Raw genomic sequence first — 15,074 nt, forward strand, 5'->3', positions numbered from 1 at the left:
AAATATTCAATGGTTAGAATTGGTGTAGCAGTTGCAGGGTTGGCCTGAAATTTAGTTTGCAAAGTTCTTAACACTGGTGGGGAAAAGATGTAGTGGTTCTGGAAACTTTTAACAAGTAAATTCAATATGGGAGAGAGTTCAGTTATATGACTCTTGAAAATTCTCTGAACTCTTCAAACATAACATCAGTTTAACATCTATTTGCAGCATCTAACCCTATCACGGCTGTTTTGGATGGGTGCCCTCATCACAAGCAAATGTCTCTTTTTCTGCATTTTCCCTTAGAAGCAGGTGACAGTGGATTTCAAATATACCCACACCTATGCCTGTGTTGCTTTCTGGAGGGTGTGTTTCACTCATGGAAATATGTCTAACCTCTTTGTTTAATTTTCAAAATTTTATAAGCTTCCCACCCCCTGGGTTGCCCACAAAGTGACTCAGCAAGGCAAGCAAAGGGATCAAAGAACAGATAGAATTTTTTAAGTGAATGGAAAAGTTTAGCAGTTCTGAAAGTATTTTCCTTCAACACATATTTCAAAAACATTAATAAAAATAATTACAACTGAGTCTAACAGACAAAATGCGGGGCTAGAGTTATAAATCTTAGAGAATAGGGAGGAGCACTCAAACAATGCTGCAAAACAAATATATTATCACCCTTCCAAACCTCCTTGAGCTTCTCTTTTCCTATAATACAAAACAAAAAATCACCATGGCTGGGCTGCTGTGTGCTTGCTGTAATTAAAACAAGTTTTATATTTTATTTCCATAGCGGTGTGAACATTTATAAAGGAGGGAGGAGAAAATTGGACACATAGGAGTGAACACATAGGCATTGCCACCACTGCCGACGAACCACCTTGGTTCCAACCCAAACCCAACTCTGTATCTTGCTGTTTGCTGGATATTCTGTGGGTAATAAAGTCGTGGGATCCTGATTCTCTTTCAGGGACTCATGTATTGAAGGTCAAAGATAAGGTTCCTATATAACAAAAGGAGGAAAATTCAGACCTTGGAGTCCTCAGGAGAGCCCTCATGTTTGTGCCACAGGGCAAAACTCCTCCTTGCTTATTTTATCTCCTGCCTCCCATATTCTGCACTCATTTATGCACAGCTGTAAATTCAAGAGAAGAAACACACCTGCCCCATCTCAGGCTACACAACAGTCATAGAGTTGGGTGCTCTCCAGGAAGATGGGAGATGTCAATTCCAAACTCCTTTGGCCCAGAACCCAGCTTTCCCATTTCCCATGGAAGTGCTCTTCGTACCAGACAACACATCTGTTCTCAGAGTGGGGCTGTCAGAGTGTCAAATGTCAATAGTGCTGCCTATTGGCAGTGTTCAAACCCCCCCTTGTTTTCCTGTCTCCCCCAATCACATCACTGCCCAGCCCAGAGTAGCAGAGTCGCTCTCTGAAGGCATGGCCCTCCATATAAAGTGTTCAAGGACAGCAGCAGAAGGGCTGACTGACTCAGCCCAGGCAGGGGAGCATCTCTTCATGCACTGAGATGCTCAAATCAGACCTCCAGTAACTGGTCTGAATATGGGCCAGGTATTGGCACTCAGAATTATTCCATTTACTGCAATGCCTATGGGTTATCCAGCTAAAGGGTCATCCATCTAATCAGAGGACTGCAGCTTTACAGTTCCTGATGTGGAAATCCTGGAATTTGTAAAATAAAAGGGTCAAAAATACCAAGCTAGAAAAAGCAGGTCATAATCTAATCACCTTTTCCTTCCTCCTCTTAGGAAGACAAGCAAGAGGAAATAACAACATGGAAGACAGAGTCAGTAATCAAATTTTTTATTGATGCCCTCTCATTTGTGACCATTGGTTGTTTACTTTAATTGCACAGACCAAAATTACCAATTGACTTTGATTTGCCTAAATTACAACTTCTATAGTTTTTGCATTTTTATCAAGAGAAGACAAAATCACAGGTAAGTCTCTATATGGAATCAAAGATAAGAAGCAACTTCTTACTAATCCTCATGCAAACTACTGACTGATTATTGGAGACCGAGGTTGAGTGTAATTTCAGGAAAAAGTTCGCTCTTATGAGCATGTTCATCTAATAACAAGCTAATTTATAGTCCTTTCACAACCAATGTAATTTTCATTTATTAGGTAATAATTATAGGCATATTAAGCAATATTAACATTATTAAACAACAACGAACAGCCGCCTGAATGTATACTATGGTAAAGCAAAATCTGAGTAATATAAAGTGCCTCACTTGGTAAAAGAGCAGAATTTTGCATTAGAGGTTTTCTAAGCTTCTAGAATTTTTTGTCTTACAGGTCTAGAGACTTTAAACAGGAGAAATCTAACATTCATATTTACAGAAAGATTTATGCCTGATCCAGGAACTCCAGGGACACTTTCACTTTTCAGTCTTTTTCTACTATACCAACAAATTACACTCATTTGGAAAAGGAGCTATTGCTTTGCTGTGGTATTACTAAAGAAGCTGCTTCTGAGCACATTGGATGTATTTTGTGCAATGAGTTTTCCGAGAGGCTAAAATGTATTGCTGCTGCTCTTCTTATGTTTTGCTCTTTTCCAAGCATATACTAAACTGCAGGCTTAGCTGCCACTAAGAATATATTTCATACGTGGAATATTATTACTAATAAAAATAAAATGAGTTATTCAATATGAATGACTGCTCATTTCCCTTGATATACATAAAATAAGCCACATCTAATGTGAAAGTAAACTCAGGCAACTGTAATAACTCTGTGGCACTCATACAACAGCAAAGAGGGGTATAAATAAGTGAAATGCTTCTAACAAAACAGTTAGCTTAAATTATCTTTAAAAAAACAATTGAACAAAAGAACTAGTCACAAATTCATTTTACTAAGTTTTTGTTTCCTGAAGGTTTCTCTTTAACAATACTTTCCTAAAAGAAGTCTATGTTTAAGGAAGCTGCAGAAAATTATCACAAGGCCCAACAGAGAACAAGTGTCCTACTTATTTATTTTTGTCTTTTCCTGTAAGCAAAGTCCCCTACATGATAATTCTATAATGTCAGGGTTTCTACATGGAGTAGCTTCAGCTTTGCACTAAAGGAGGAAAGAAATTAATTCTTCACTTATGGCTCTCTATGCATCAGCCTGGAACATCTGCACACCCTGGTTCTCCCATATAATTCCCAAGACAACCTGTGGCTGCCACAGGTGAACTAATTTTTAGGTGCACCGCTGCAGACACGTGAACCATGAAAATATTATGAACTGAATAAATGCTTGTACTAGAGCAGATGGACTTCTTCTGCACATAAAAAGAAGTAAAACAAAAAACATAAACACGTGAAGGAGAAATGGCCATATTGCTGTGCAAGCCACTTTCCTAACCTACATTGTTATTGCTCTCAGCCTTAAGAGATCAGTGAGTTTCAACTGATACAAAGATTCCTACTGAACAACTGCATTAAACCAAAATCCTTCCAGTAAAACAAAATTATACAAATAATTTAAAGCATTAAGTTCCAGGTTATGTACACGCATGTAGTTCAAACACTTCTTTTTCTTACAGAAAACATAGGTAATGGATTCCAAAAAAATCCACATAAATTTTGACTCAAAGATTAAATCAAGAAAATTTGCAAAAGAGCATCAAGTATTCTGAAATTATTTATGAGCTGCAAAAGTAATGCATGAGTCATTCAAAGTGTATTACTTGTATTAAAATTTCAGTTATCAGTGTTTACTGATGATAGGCTGAGAAAAAGAGTGAAAGAACAGACAAAGGAGCAAACAAAAATATTGGTGAGGTCATAAGAGACACTGGTTAAATCTGTAGTTGAAAGGATTATGTACAGCAAGGAAAAAGCTTTTCTCCTTTTTCAAAGAGACTGCACATTGTCAAGGTCCATTTCCATCACAGAAATACATTAAAATAATTTTTAATCTATATTCTATTTTCTGGCCTATAGAAAGTATTCAAAGATACAGGAAAGACTAGATTTCTGCCGAGCAGATTAAACAAAACAGCATTCCTACATACTTTAACTATACAGTTACACATTGAAATTCAAAGCAGAAAAATAATTCAATGCAAATACAGAATTATGGATTCTGATAGATCTGGGGGAAGCAAGACTATGAAAGGAGTGCCTGAACTTGATGAGGAGATCTGTGTAGTATGGTTTCTGGATCCTTATATGCATTTGAAGGATCCATCACAGCTGCATATAACTCACTGTAAGCTCTGCAGACCAGTTCTGTTGACTGTTTTATTATCTGCTCTCTAAAAAACAAAACAAAACAACGTAATTTGCAAATCGTAGGGAATATAACTCTACTACATACAAGGAATTAAAGACAGATGTTAAAAATGCACATTAAAAATCAGTGTGAGTTGCATTAAAAAGCCCTTTTACTTCAACAGCTCAAAGTTTCAAAACAAAAGGCTTCTTTCTCTCTTTGCACTGTACACAGACAAACTCATATATGATCCTGATGACCAAGAAATTACCTACTTTATTTCTACAATGAAGCAAAAACTAGTAGAAGGATTTAACTTGCATACAGTAGTTTCCCACCTGCACTTCACTGCATCTTTTAAAAGACTGATAAACTTACCTTCTCCCTCCTGTGGTTTCTGACTGTCCTTTGTAAATACACACTCTTTTTTTATTCACTAGCAAATATATTCTATTTGCTTTATATTGACAGCACCTGATAACATAATCAGTCAAAAAGAACTGACAGAGGTCAGAGATTTAAAACTCAACCTTTTACCAACAATGCGATAAAGTCTGTGTCCTGTTATTTTTCTGGAGCTAAACGAGCAACAACGCAGAGACGCTGAATGCTAAATTTAACTGGAAAGTTTAATATTTTTTGAAGACAACCTAATAATTTTATTTTACACTGTCCATTGAATCAGTTTACTTTAATCATCATCGTGATGTGTTTACAGTTGCAGATGCATTTTTATCTATCAGAAACAGTAGTTACAACTATTTTACAGCCAAACCCATACAAGTGGAACACGAGCAGAAGCTGAGGAAACCAAGGTAACCACAAATCCAGATTCAGCCCGGCTGTAACATGCAGCAAAGGAACAAAGACACTAAAACTGCATCCACTAAAATCAGAGCTGAATTCACCAAGTGTTTGGAATTGATAAGTTAAAGAAATTTCAAAGATCAAGTACAACAAACTTTGTCTTTACAGGAAACATTAAGGAACAGAAGCTATGAGAAAGCAGATTAAAAGATCAAACCTTCATTTTATTCTGACACACAGTATCCAGTTTTTCAATACACAGCATCAACTGCAAGTATTACTAGGTTATTAGAATATCTGAAAAAGAGACTGGCCTTATAATGGCAAATCCAGATTCCCTATTATAAGGGAAATATATTCAGGGTGTTGAGGTAAAACAACTGTCTCTGATCTCAGCCTGGGATCACTAAGCTACTGTAACATGAAATCTTTTAAGAAAGTATTGCACACGGATTTTGTATAAAACTATTGTATCAAATGAGTTAATAAAAAAAGTTTGTTAAAATATTCCAGAGGACTGAACAGCATCACACAAGTCTTTCCATCAAATAATGTCAGTGTCATTAATCAGTACATTAGGATTTCAGTTGCCATAACAACATGATACATTTTAACACTAACACAAATGGCAGCACTTTCTAAAAATAGTAATTCCAGCATTCAGTTTCTGTGATACAACACAAATGAAAAGAGCTTTTCAAGACCAACAACCATATAAATACATAGGTTAAGACTTTTTAAATGAGCAAAGGAATTTGAAAGACAAGAGCATGTCCTGGCAAAAACTGGAAGGAATGTTCTTCATAGTCGTAAAGCTTAAATGATACTGCCAGTAAGTATGTAATACACTGGTCCCTTATTAAAAGCATGTGTTCTGATTCTGAGAACAAAGACCTCAAAGGTTCCAGCTCAGCCACTGCAACTGTGGATCACATTTATTTGATTTCAAGAAAAATGTCTTCGGAATTGAAAATTTCAACTACTATAGCAAGAGATTAAAATTTTAATTCCAGTTTAACGTTTTGCTTGAATTTTGAAAAAATTTTGAATTTTCAAGGTTTATTTACTACAGAAAATATTAACTATCAAGACTGAGACTCTACAAGGATGTATCTCTGTAAATAGGTATTTTAACTTCAAAAGGATTGCTTGTGTTTAAAGCTACACATTTGAAGGCTAATGGACTTATAGCACTGATTATAGCAGGTTCATAAACTTCTGCATGTCAGCTGAGTTGTAGCAGTCGTAGCCACCACGCTCATGCAAGGCTTCCCTCTTACCTCTCAACTGCCCACTGCTGCAAGATAATAGAAATTCGGCTTCAACTGCACTGAGGTTTAAAAAGCTTATCCATGGGATAAGGCAAAGAGTGCCTACATGACTAGTTTATCTTGGTTCATCTGACAGAAGATGAAGTTCAGGTAATTCCACTGTACCTGAATCTTTATGGTATCATAGAGTCTACCTCTTAAAATTGCTTCTGTGTTAGCAGTGAAAAGTTGAGGCTTTCAAAATACATTTACTGTTATTTATGACTTTTAAATAGACTCACATAAAAAAAAACCACCACAAACAAGAGCTAAAATACAGGTTTAACAGCTTGACACCAAGAAGCAGAAGTTGCAATGTTTCACTAACATTACTGCCTTCTTTGATCTGTACTGGAGCAGAAGAGTTCTCACACAACAGGGTCAGTTCTGCCAGCTGAGCTGCAGGAATGGTAAACAGAGACACCCAATGTCCGCTGAAAAGCACCAGAATTCCCTGTGCCCAGCCATGCACCAGCTCTATGGAAGGACAGTGGAAGTCTTTGTATGAGGAGAACCTGAGCAATACAGCATGAGAACCTGGCAACTGGACTAGCTGATCGTTGTAGGTACCTTACAACTGAACTGTTCTGTTCAATTCCCAAGAATATTTATTTTTCCCTTGACATATGTAATTTTTTAATTGCAAGATGCTGTAATACAATCCAATGAGAACAGGTACTAGTAATGAAACTCCAACTACTATTGCATTACGTAAAATATGATGTGCTAGTCTCAATTTCTGATACATTCTGTAACCCGCACTCTTCACAAAAGTGTGAAAAATAATGTCAAGGAAAGTTTTTGATCAGTGCACCATATAATCCTCAGAGTTTAAGTACTACAGAAAGTCTTCACATGGTTCACATTTAATTGGAAAAAAAGTCGTGGCACTTGCCCTAGCCTTAGGGTTCAGTTATATTCAAAAACAAGAGAAGAGATAAATAATAAAGTTCTCACTTCCATACTTCAAAGAAGAAATCCCAAAAAAAAAAATACATTAGGTGAAAAGCACAATATTCAGTGAGACAGAATGCCAGTACTCTACAACAGAAGACAACAAAGTTGAAAATCTTAGAACTGACAAAGCAGTGGGGATAAAAGAAATCTTGGAGAATTATATATTTCATCTGTCTTTGGAAAGCTTACAAAATAGTTTTAAAACAATTTACAACTGAGTTGACAAAAAATTGCCAACTCATCAGAACATGTTCAAAATAGATGAACGAAATTCATTTTGATGGTGTCTATTAAATCTAGAGTAACTACTTCAGAAAGTTACAGAATTACATACTCCTCACTCCTTGTTCAAAAAGAGGAGTCAGAACAAAACTGAATTGTGACCTGAAGAACAATGCAAATACGATCACAGCTGATAACTTGAACTCTCATCATGATCTAAAACCTAATCAAATTCATCTTTTTGATCATTATGCAAGCATAATAGAAATACAAAGGTAAGGTACTTACTTCACAGTAGCACTCAGAAGGAAATTCAGCTGGGACATTAATAGACTATCTGGAGCAGACAGATAGCGATCAAACTGAGCCTGGGAGGGGAAGAGAGTATGAGATCAACACCTTCCTGTTATATGTAAATAGGTAAACCCACAACTTTCTGAAAAGTCATTCCATTAAAACAGGTAGAACTTAACAGACCAAAATAAATGTCTAACTTCAGCACGTCTGCCACCCAAATTTTGTTTCTGACTCTGAGGAATGTGAATGAAGGGCAAATAGCGAGAATCCAGCTAAGCTTCCTATGCAGCTGGTGCAGGTACGTACACATCACTGAAGATCAGACCTTGTCTATTCAGTGCAGAGGGAATACAGACATTTCAGAGAGAAATCTACTCAGTCCAAGTTAGACGTGTTTTAAGATTTTTTTACTTTTTGGCAGGGAATCACTGCTTATGCTGGGAAAACCAAGACTAAATCACCCACTTCAGGGTTCTTGAAACTGCTTCTAAACCTACTTCTCCTCTGCCATGTAATGTAGTGAAAAAAGGACAGTGCGTTGATTCTGGTAGTGTAGAGAGGAAAACACTAAGAAAGAACATTACCGCTGTCTTCAACAATCTATTAGAGAAACTGTAGGTGCCCCATCCCTGCAAGTGTTCAAGACCAGGTTAGATGGGGCCCTGACCAACATGGTCTAGCAGAAGGTGTTCCAACCTCCCTGCCATGGGCAAGAAGAAGATGATCTTTAAGGTCCATTCCAACCCAAACCATTCCGTGAATCAAGTGACTATAGAGAAGATGAAACCAGTTCTTCTCACAGATGAAAACATGAGGAATACTGAATACATATTACACTAAGGAGAGTTTCAATTGGATAGTGAGAGGAAAAATTCTCATCAGGAATGTCACCAAACACAGAATTGGTTACCCATAAAAACTGTACAATCTCCATCTTTTGCATTACATACTCAGGCAGGGCCCTAGGCAAGTTTATCTGATGATGGCAACCTTCCTGAACACCGCATGATTATTCTCAAGCTGATAAATCCTAAACCCTACATCCATCCCTCATTTAAATGTGCAAAATGTAGGCAAAAGTGACTAATGAAGTCACAGTTCTCACAAATTAATTTTTTGGGGGGATTCTGCCCTTGTTTGGAAAGCAAGGGAGCTTTTCACTGAGAGGGTTATGGACTTGACTAGCACAGCATCTGCAAGCATGTATGAACAACTGAAAAGGCTGGGACCTGGAAAACTCTCAAGTATAATTTAGAGGCAGTGAATCTGCTTAAAAATACTCCCTCTTGGTTTAAATCATATTGGTTAAATCAATTGGTTTCAGAAACCAACAGATTAGGCTGGTAGATGGGACTTATGTGGGTTTGATTTCAGCATACTTGCTTCCATTCTGCTTAAAGTGTGTTCACAGAAGCAGATACTAAGCAATGAAGAAAATAAAACAGTTGGATTCTTCTCCTAACTATTTAAGTGAAATTATTATGTACCACTACAGATAACAGAGCTGCATATATATATATAATTTAAAGACAAGGTCCCCAAGCTACAGCCTTTAAAGTTCTTGTTGATCTACAAGGCCGTGATAAATAGAAGATATTTTGAATGCAAAATTTATAAATTTTAATGAGAATGCATGCTGATCTGAGTAAACCACTGAGTGCTTTGTGCCAGAGCTCTGTTCATCCAACCAGCTTGAGAATCACTGGTTTAAAATCTGAAAAGAAAAAAAAGCAGCTACACTAACACATTAGGATTCAACATAAAATTTAAAAATAAAATCTTAAAAAAAATACTTTCAAAAAGACTTTTTTTCATGAGGCTATACATGCACTGCTGGATGAGTGGGTCTTTACAGTTAAACTTTCAGAATAAAGCTCAACTTGGCTAAGGAAGAAGAGTGACAGATCATACATTATTGTCTACTGAACTGTGATATTGTTATCTCTATGCAAAAAAGCCTTCATACACTCTAAGAAAAAATATCAGCTGATAATTTGCTTTAAAATACATTGTAGCTTTCAACTTAAAAAATATAACTTTGACATATATCACGCATCTAACTTGTGAGTAAAGCTGAACTATTTGCATAAAATCAAAGCCTTAGGACTAAAATTATAAATGATAGCAGAACCTATATTTCAAAGCAGAAGCAAAAAAAGAAACTTTGGTGATTAAAACTAATTAGAGCTAAGTATTTGCTTTTAGCAATTTAAGATGACTCATGGGATAGCATTTTTGTAAGTAAAGTTCTGTTTCTCAAGGCTTAGAAACTAATATTCTATTACTACACCTTCAGAAATAATTTATGTATTTATTACTTCAAGTGGTCAAATTACTACAAATTACGAAAGTATTCCCAGAGACGTCATTTAGCTTAAAGAGTAGGACTGGTTAGATGAATATCTACTACATCACATAATTAATAGCACTCTTTCCCATGTCACAGCATCACATATTATTTCATAATATGAAAGCTTAAAATGCTTACCATTGCAACCTTCAGGGACACGGAATCCATACTTGACAAATTTGAAAGAGGACCCTAAGAATCAGTAGTCAAACAAAAAAAAGGTCATACTAGCATGTAGAAAAAATTAAACAGTATAATCAGTTCAGTAGTACATTTTTATTTGGTCCTGCTACAGGATCTTAAATGTTTAGAAACTCTGTCACCATATCAGTATTGAAATGCTGTTAACAGTTCATTTGTATTCTATTACTCTTAAATTAAAAGCTGAGAATACAGAGTTCTTAATATGTCCTTTCAAATAATTTTCTTCCTTCTTCACCATTAAACAAGGCCAAAACTAGCCTTCCACAAGGTTTAGAATAAAAACTGAACTGCAAACTGGCCACATTCCCTTGGTGTTCCAGACTTACAGAGGACAACTTTGCTCTATTTATCTGTACTAGGACCATGCAGAATTCAGACCTGCTTCCCAGTAAATCATCTGTGCTGGATGGCAATTCAATGTATAAATAAATGCTGTTCAACCCCCTATCAAGTTCTGTGAAATCACGTCTGCAGCCAGGCAGCTGTACAGATATATGAAAATTGCTACATGCCATTAACAACCCTAGTTTACTTAAAATTGGTTTTAGGACAGGAGATAGGCTCATGAATAAAAAACTAAGTTGAGTTATTAGCGAGATTATTTATGCATTTATTTATTCATCTTTGTACATAAAAATCTGTTGAATTTGGGCACTTTATGCAAAATTATTAGCTGAAGAAACAACATAAAGCTCTCCAGCACAGTTCTGCTTTCTCCAGAAAACACTGTTCTTCACTTTCACAAAAGATCACAAAAGGACATAGACACAGTTGAAGGGAAGAAGGGCTATATTAACACCTATAGACACATAGCAACTCTGCTTCAAAAGAAAGGAAGTGTTAGCTCTGAATTCAAGTTTTCAACTCCCTCTAAAAAACCTCAAGTTTTCACTTTGAGAATCTCACTGCCTTGGTACTAGAACAGCTACATCAATGAGTAAGGACAAAAGAAGAAACTGTTTCAAATTACTACTAAACTCATCTGCCAATTTTTCACAGAAGAAAAAAAGCAGCAATTACCTAAAGCATGCAGGTATCTATTGAATCCATGTGTGGTGCTATAGCAAGCAATGAAGAAAGTTGAATGCCACATGCACAGCAGGTCTAATATGTTCTAGGTGTTATGGAACTGGTGGTATACCTACCCAATATTTGTCTTTTAAAGCCAGTTTGACTTAGACACTTTCTGAGGCGTATTAAACTACCTACACAGTTATTCTGAGAACGTACAGGATATCAGTGGTGCATGGAGTCTGTTGATGGGGCACAGACAAGCAGTAGAGAAGGACTGTTGCACACCAAACCTGCTAAGCTCGCTGAACATGCAGTGTAGGGGAAATCTGCAGCTGCAAGGTGCCTTTGTCCAATAGTAATATCTGAGGTTTTCTTAAATGGAACCAGGACTGAGGTTTTGCTTTCAGAGGAAGCCTAATTTGCAAATATATTAGTACCAAAATTCTACTGGTTGGCAAGTATGCGGTAACTCATCAACATGTAAATAATAAAAACTTACCTGTTCCGGTTTGTGTTGCTGCAGAGCATTATATATGTAACTTAGACCAGCTCTTGTTAACACGTAGGAAGCTTGCTCATTTATGAGTGTATCTAAATGAGCTTCAATCTGAAATTTTAAGCATAAAGTATTTATAGAAAGTGTGTGAGCATATTAAATGTAACAAGTTCTGGGGTTGAAAGAAATAAAAACACAAATAAGAAAAAATACAAATAAGAAGGAGAGTGATCAATGAATAAGGAAAAACTACAAATACAGCATCATTATTTTATCCATTTACACCTTCCATATTACCAGGAGCCAATAATAAAAATGTAAAGAATTCTTTCATGTCTGACTAATAGAAGAACCTATTTTTTTTATTTGTGAATACAACAGCACCAAAAATGAAGAATACTATAGCCCTGATCTTAAAAATTTCTATATAAGTTTATTTTCCTATAATTCTTTGAAAATATGTGATAAAAATCATTCAACTCTTATTGAAAGTATTGACAATAGCACGGCAGTTTTATAATAAACAAGAGACAGTCTTTAATAAGGAAAATAAAAAAACCTAAATCATAATCAGTACTGATTTTAAATTCAATTTTGATAAACATGTATTTGATAAAAGTTAACCGAAAGAACAGCAGACACTGAAATTAGTTATCAATTTTTAAAATTATCTCCATAGGAAAAAAGGTCATAAGAGTATTTTACATACTTAGTATAATCTTCACTTTGCAGAGAAACTTAATCCCTAAATCCAGTCTCAGCAGCAGCAATAACTTTTTAGTTTGAGCAGTCTCACTGACACATTTGGGTACATATACATTATTACTTCATTTTTACAGATAACTACTGCCCTTCCTTTTTTTTTTCTTCCAATTCTAAAGAAAAGAAAAAATTTATAATAACATCTAGTAAAATGTAAGACTTATTTGTCTGATATTTTAAGAGTTCACCTTTTACTTCCTAAAATTGTTTACAAAAACACACCTTCCTTTTTAAATCAGGAGGGAAATCTTAGTATTTCAATTTGGAGATTTTAACTGTCTTGAGTTCTTTTTGCTATGAAAAAAAAAACTCTTTCTCCTATTACATGTCATTGTAACTCCACTTGAATAACCTACTTATGTATAATCTTAAAGATATTTTTTCAGTCTGTTCCTGTATTTTAAAAATGTTTGAAGAAAGTAAATGGTGTTAAATGCATATGCTTCAGTTCTACTGCTCATCTGAAGAATAAATCAATTGCAACATTTACTGTAAAATAAAAGCTGATAATAGAAATTAGAAATACCCCAGACAGTTTGGTGAGGTTGTCTGGTGAGGTTTGTTTCAGAAGTAAAAGGAGCTAGAAATTCTGATCAGGAGCAGAAGGTGAAAAATGGCTCACAGTCCATCCTTATTCATCCCTTAAAATAAGAAGTTGTGATTTTTTTTTCAAGTCCCCCAGCTCCAAAAGCTCTCCTGAGATATACTGCAGACCTGTTCTGTAGCAAAATAAAAATGGGCAGTGACCAAGTTTTTGCAAGTCAATAGTTTCTAAACTCACATTTCCATTTCAGAATGGTACCACATATGAACTACTATCCTGGGATTTTAGGGGACGCCAAACAAAAGAGAGGTAGAAAGTGAGACTGAAGTATTTATGTCAGCTACACTATGTTCTAGTACAAAATAGATGATGATCTAGTACTATTTGCGTTTTCAACTTCCATATGCTCTTCTCATACAGTTTGCAGATAAATATTAGAGTGATTAGGATAATGAAAAAGTTCACTGATCTGGGTTTATCTGTAACTAACCCAAACAAATCCAAATCTTTTAATAATTTTTGTCTGTTTAAAATGAAAGATGCTATTTGCTCATGGTCTCTGATAAGAAGTCCTCTTACTCCATTTCCCCAGTTTAGAATTGACCCAAAGCCAACATTATGAAAGATAAATATGTTCACATCACAACTTATAGTCTGCAAAGATCAGTAATAGGTTCATTTTCTTTTGAGGCTCTTAAAGCTTACCTGAAACTGCAACATTTCTAGACGTTTGTCAGTGAATTCAAAGAGAGCCAAAGTAGTCTTCATCATATAGAGCGAATTCACCATAAAGGTTGCCATATCAGCTGTGCCCAAATTACTTGCAGACATAGTACACATCTGTAACAACGGATCTAGCACACAAGACAGAACCTAAAATAGCAAACACACAGAAAAGAGGGAGGGGAGGGAGGAAATCATGTCACACAAGGCTTCTAACCTCATTCTGTCTCTATCACGTATTTATTCCCCAAAGCAGAATAAAGAGGAGTGAGAGTTTCCAACTGTGAAAACAGTTTTCTACTGGATTTGTCAGCAGGTGATCAGCTACCACGGTGATGGGGAAAGTATAAAAACCTGATAAGAACAGATTCCAACCTAGCAGAAGAAAGAGTAACCCAGATTAGATAATTGGTAATTGTGCAATCTTGAGGATGTATTTACTTAATGGAGTAGTAATTGGATAACAGAATTTAGATACTGCGTTAAGCATAGCACTCCATACTGTACTGTAATTATCCACTTTGTTAATCACCCTCTTATTCACGTTACAAACTCTGGTTTGGTGGAAAGCTCTAAAATGGGACCAGACAGAAAGATTACCATTCCACCTATCTTTTGTGCACTGAAAATTAACTTGCACATCCTTTCCCCCCCCTCCTTCCTCTTCACACACACACAGCAGTCAAACATTCTTATACCTGCACAAAGTCAGCCTGACGGGCATCCAGTGGAATAACAGATGAGTCATGAGACGCCAGAACCTCCCGTAGCAAGTTAAGTGTCTGATTTAGTGCAGAGCTTGGGCCAAGATCAGGAGGTGGGAGTTCAACCTGAAGAACAAGATTAGCTGTTTGTGTTTTTTTTTTAATAATTTAATTTACAGCAAACACCATACAATCTGTTAGCACAAATGCAACCAGCTAAAAATAAAATTACATGTAGCCATGCAGAGAAGAACTTTAATGTGATACTGGACAAAACTAGCATGTTTCAGAAAATAACTGCCTGCAACTTTTCAGCATAACCATCTCATTCACCGACAAACAAGCAATGCTGAATTTATCCTTTTTTACTATACCTATTTTATGATCTGGAGAAACTCAAACACTACTGGTTTTGGTAGCGGAAAAAAAATACATTTACTAGATTAGATGCCAAAGAGTAGCCATCTTGTT

General features: G+C 35.9%; 1 protein-coding gene across 2 annotated transcripts in view; it reads right to left on the reverse strand.

Moving 5' to 3' along the window:
- Window positions 1-1,788: 1,788 nt before the first annotated feature.
- Window positions 1,789-15,074, reverse strand: part of COG6 (component of oligomeric golgi complex 6) — a 53,153-nt gene continuing 39,867 nt past the window's right edge. For both annotated transcript variants that reach the window (XM_027674461.1, XM_027674462.1), the window contains exons 14-19: window positions 14,598-14,729; window positions 13,882-14,049; window positions 11,874-11,981; window positions 10,295-10,348; window positions 7,798-7,877; window positions 1,789-4,256 (exon numbers count right to left, since the gene is read on the reverse strand). In XM_027674461.1, the coding sequence (XP_027530262.1) occupies window positions 4,109-4,256; window positions 7,798-7,877; window positions 10,295-10,348; window positions 11,874-11,981; window positions 13,882-14,049; window positions 14,598-14,729 (690 nt within the window). In that variant the 3' untranslated portion in view covers window positions 1,789-4,108. The remainder of the gene's footprint in view (window positions 4,257-7,797; window positions 7,878-10,294; window positions 10,349-11,873; window positions 11,982-13,881; window positions 14,050-14,597; window positions 14,730-15,074) is intronic.

This window comes from Neopelma chrysocephalum, unplaced genomic scaffold, assembly GCF_003984885.1.
Source record: "Neopelma chrysocephalum unplaced genomic scaffold, ASM398488v2 Primary Assembly neopelma1_25, whole genome shotgun sequence".
Taxonomy (NCBI): domain Eukaryota; kingdom Metazoa; phylum Chordata; class Aves; order Passeriformes; family Pipridae; genus Neopelma; species Neopelma chrysocephalum.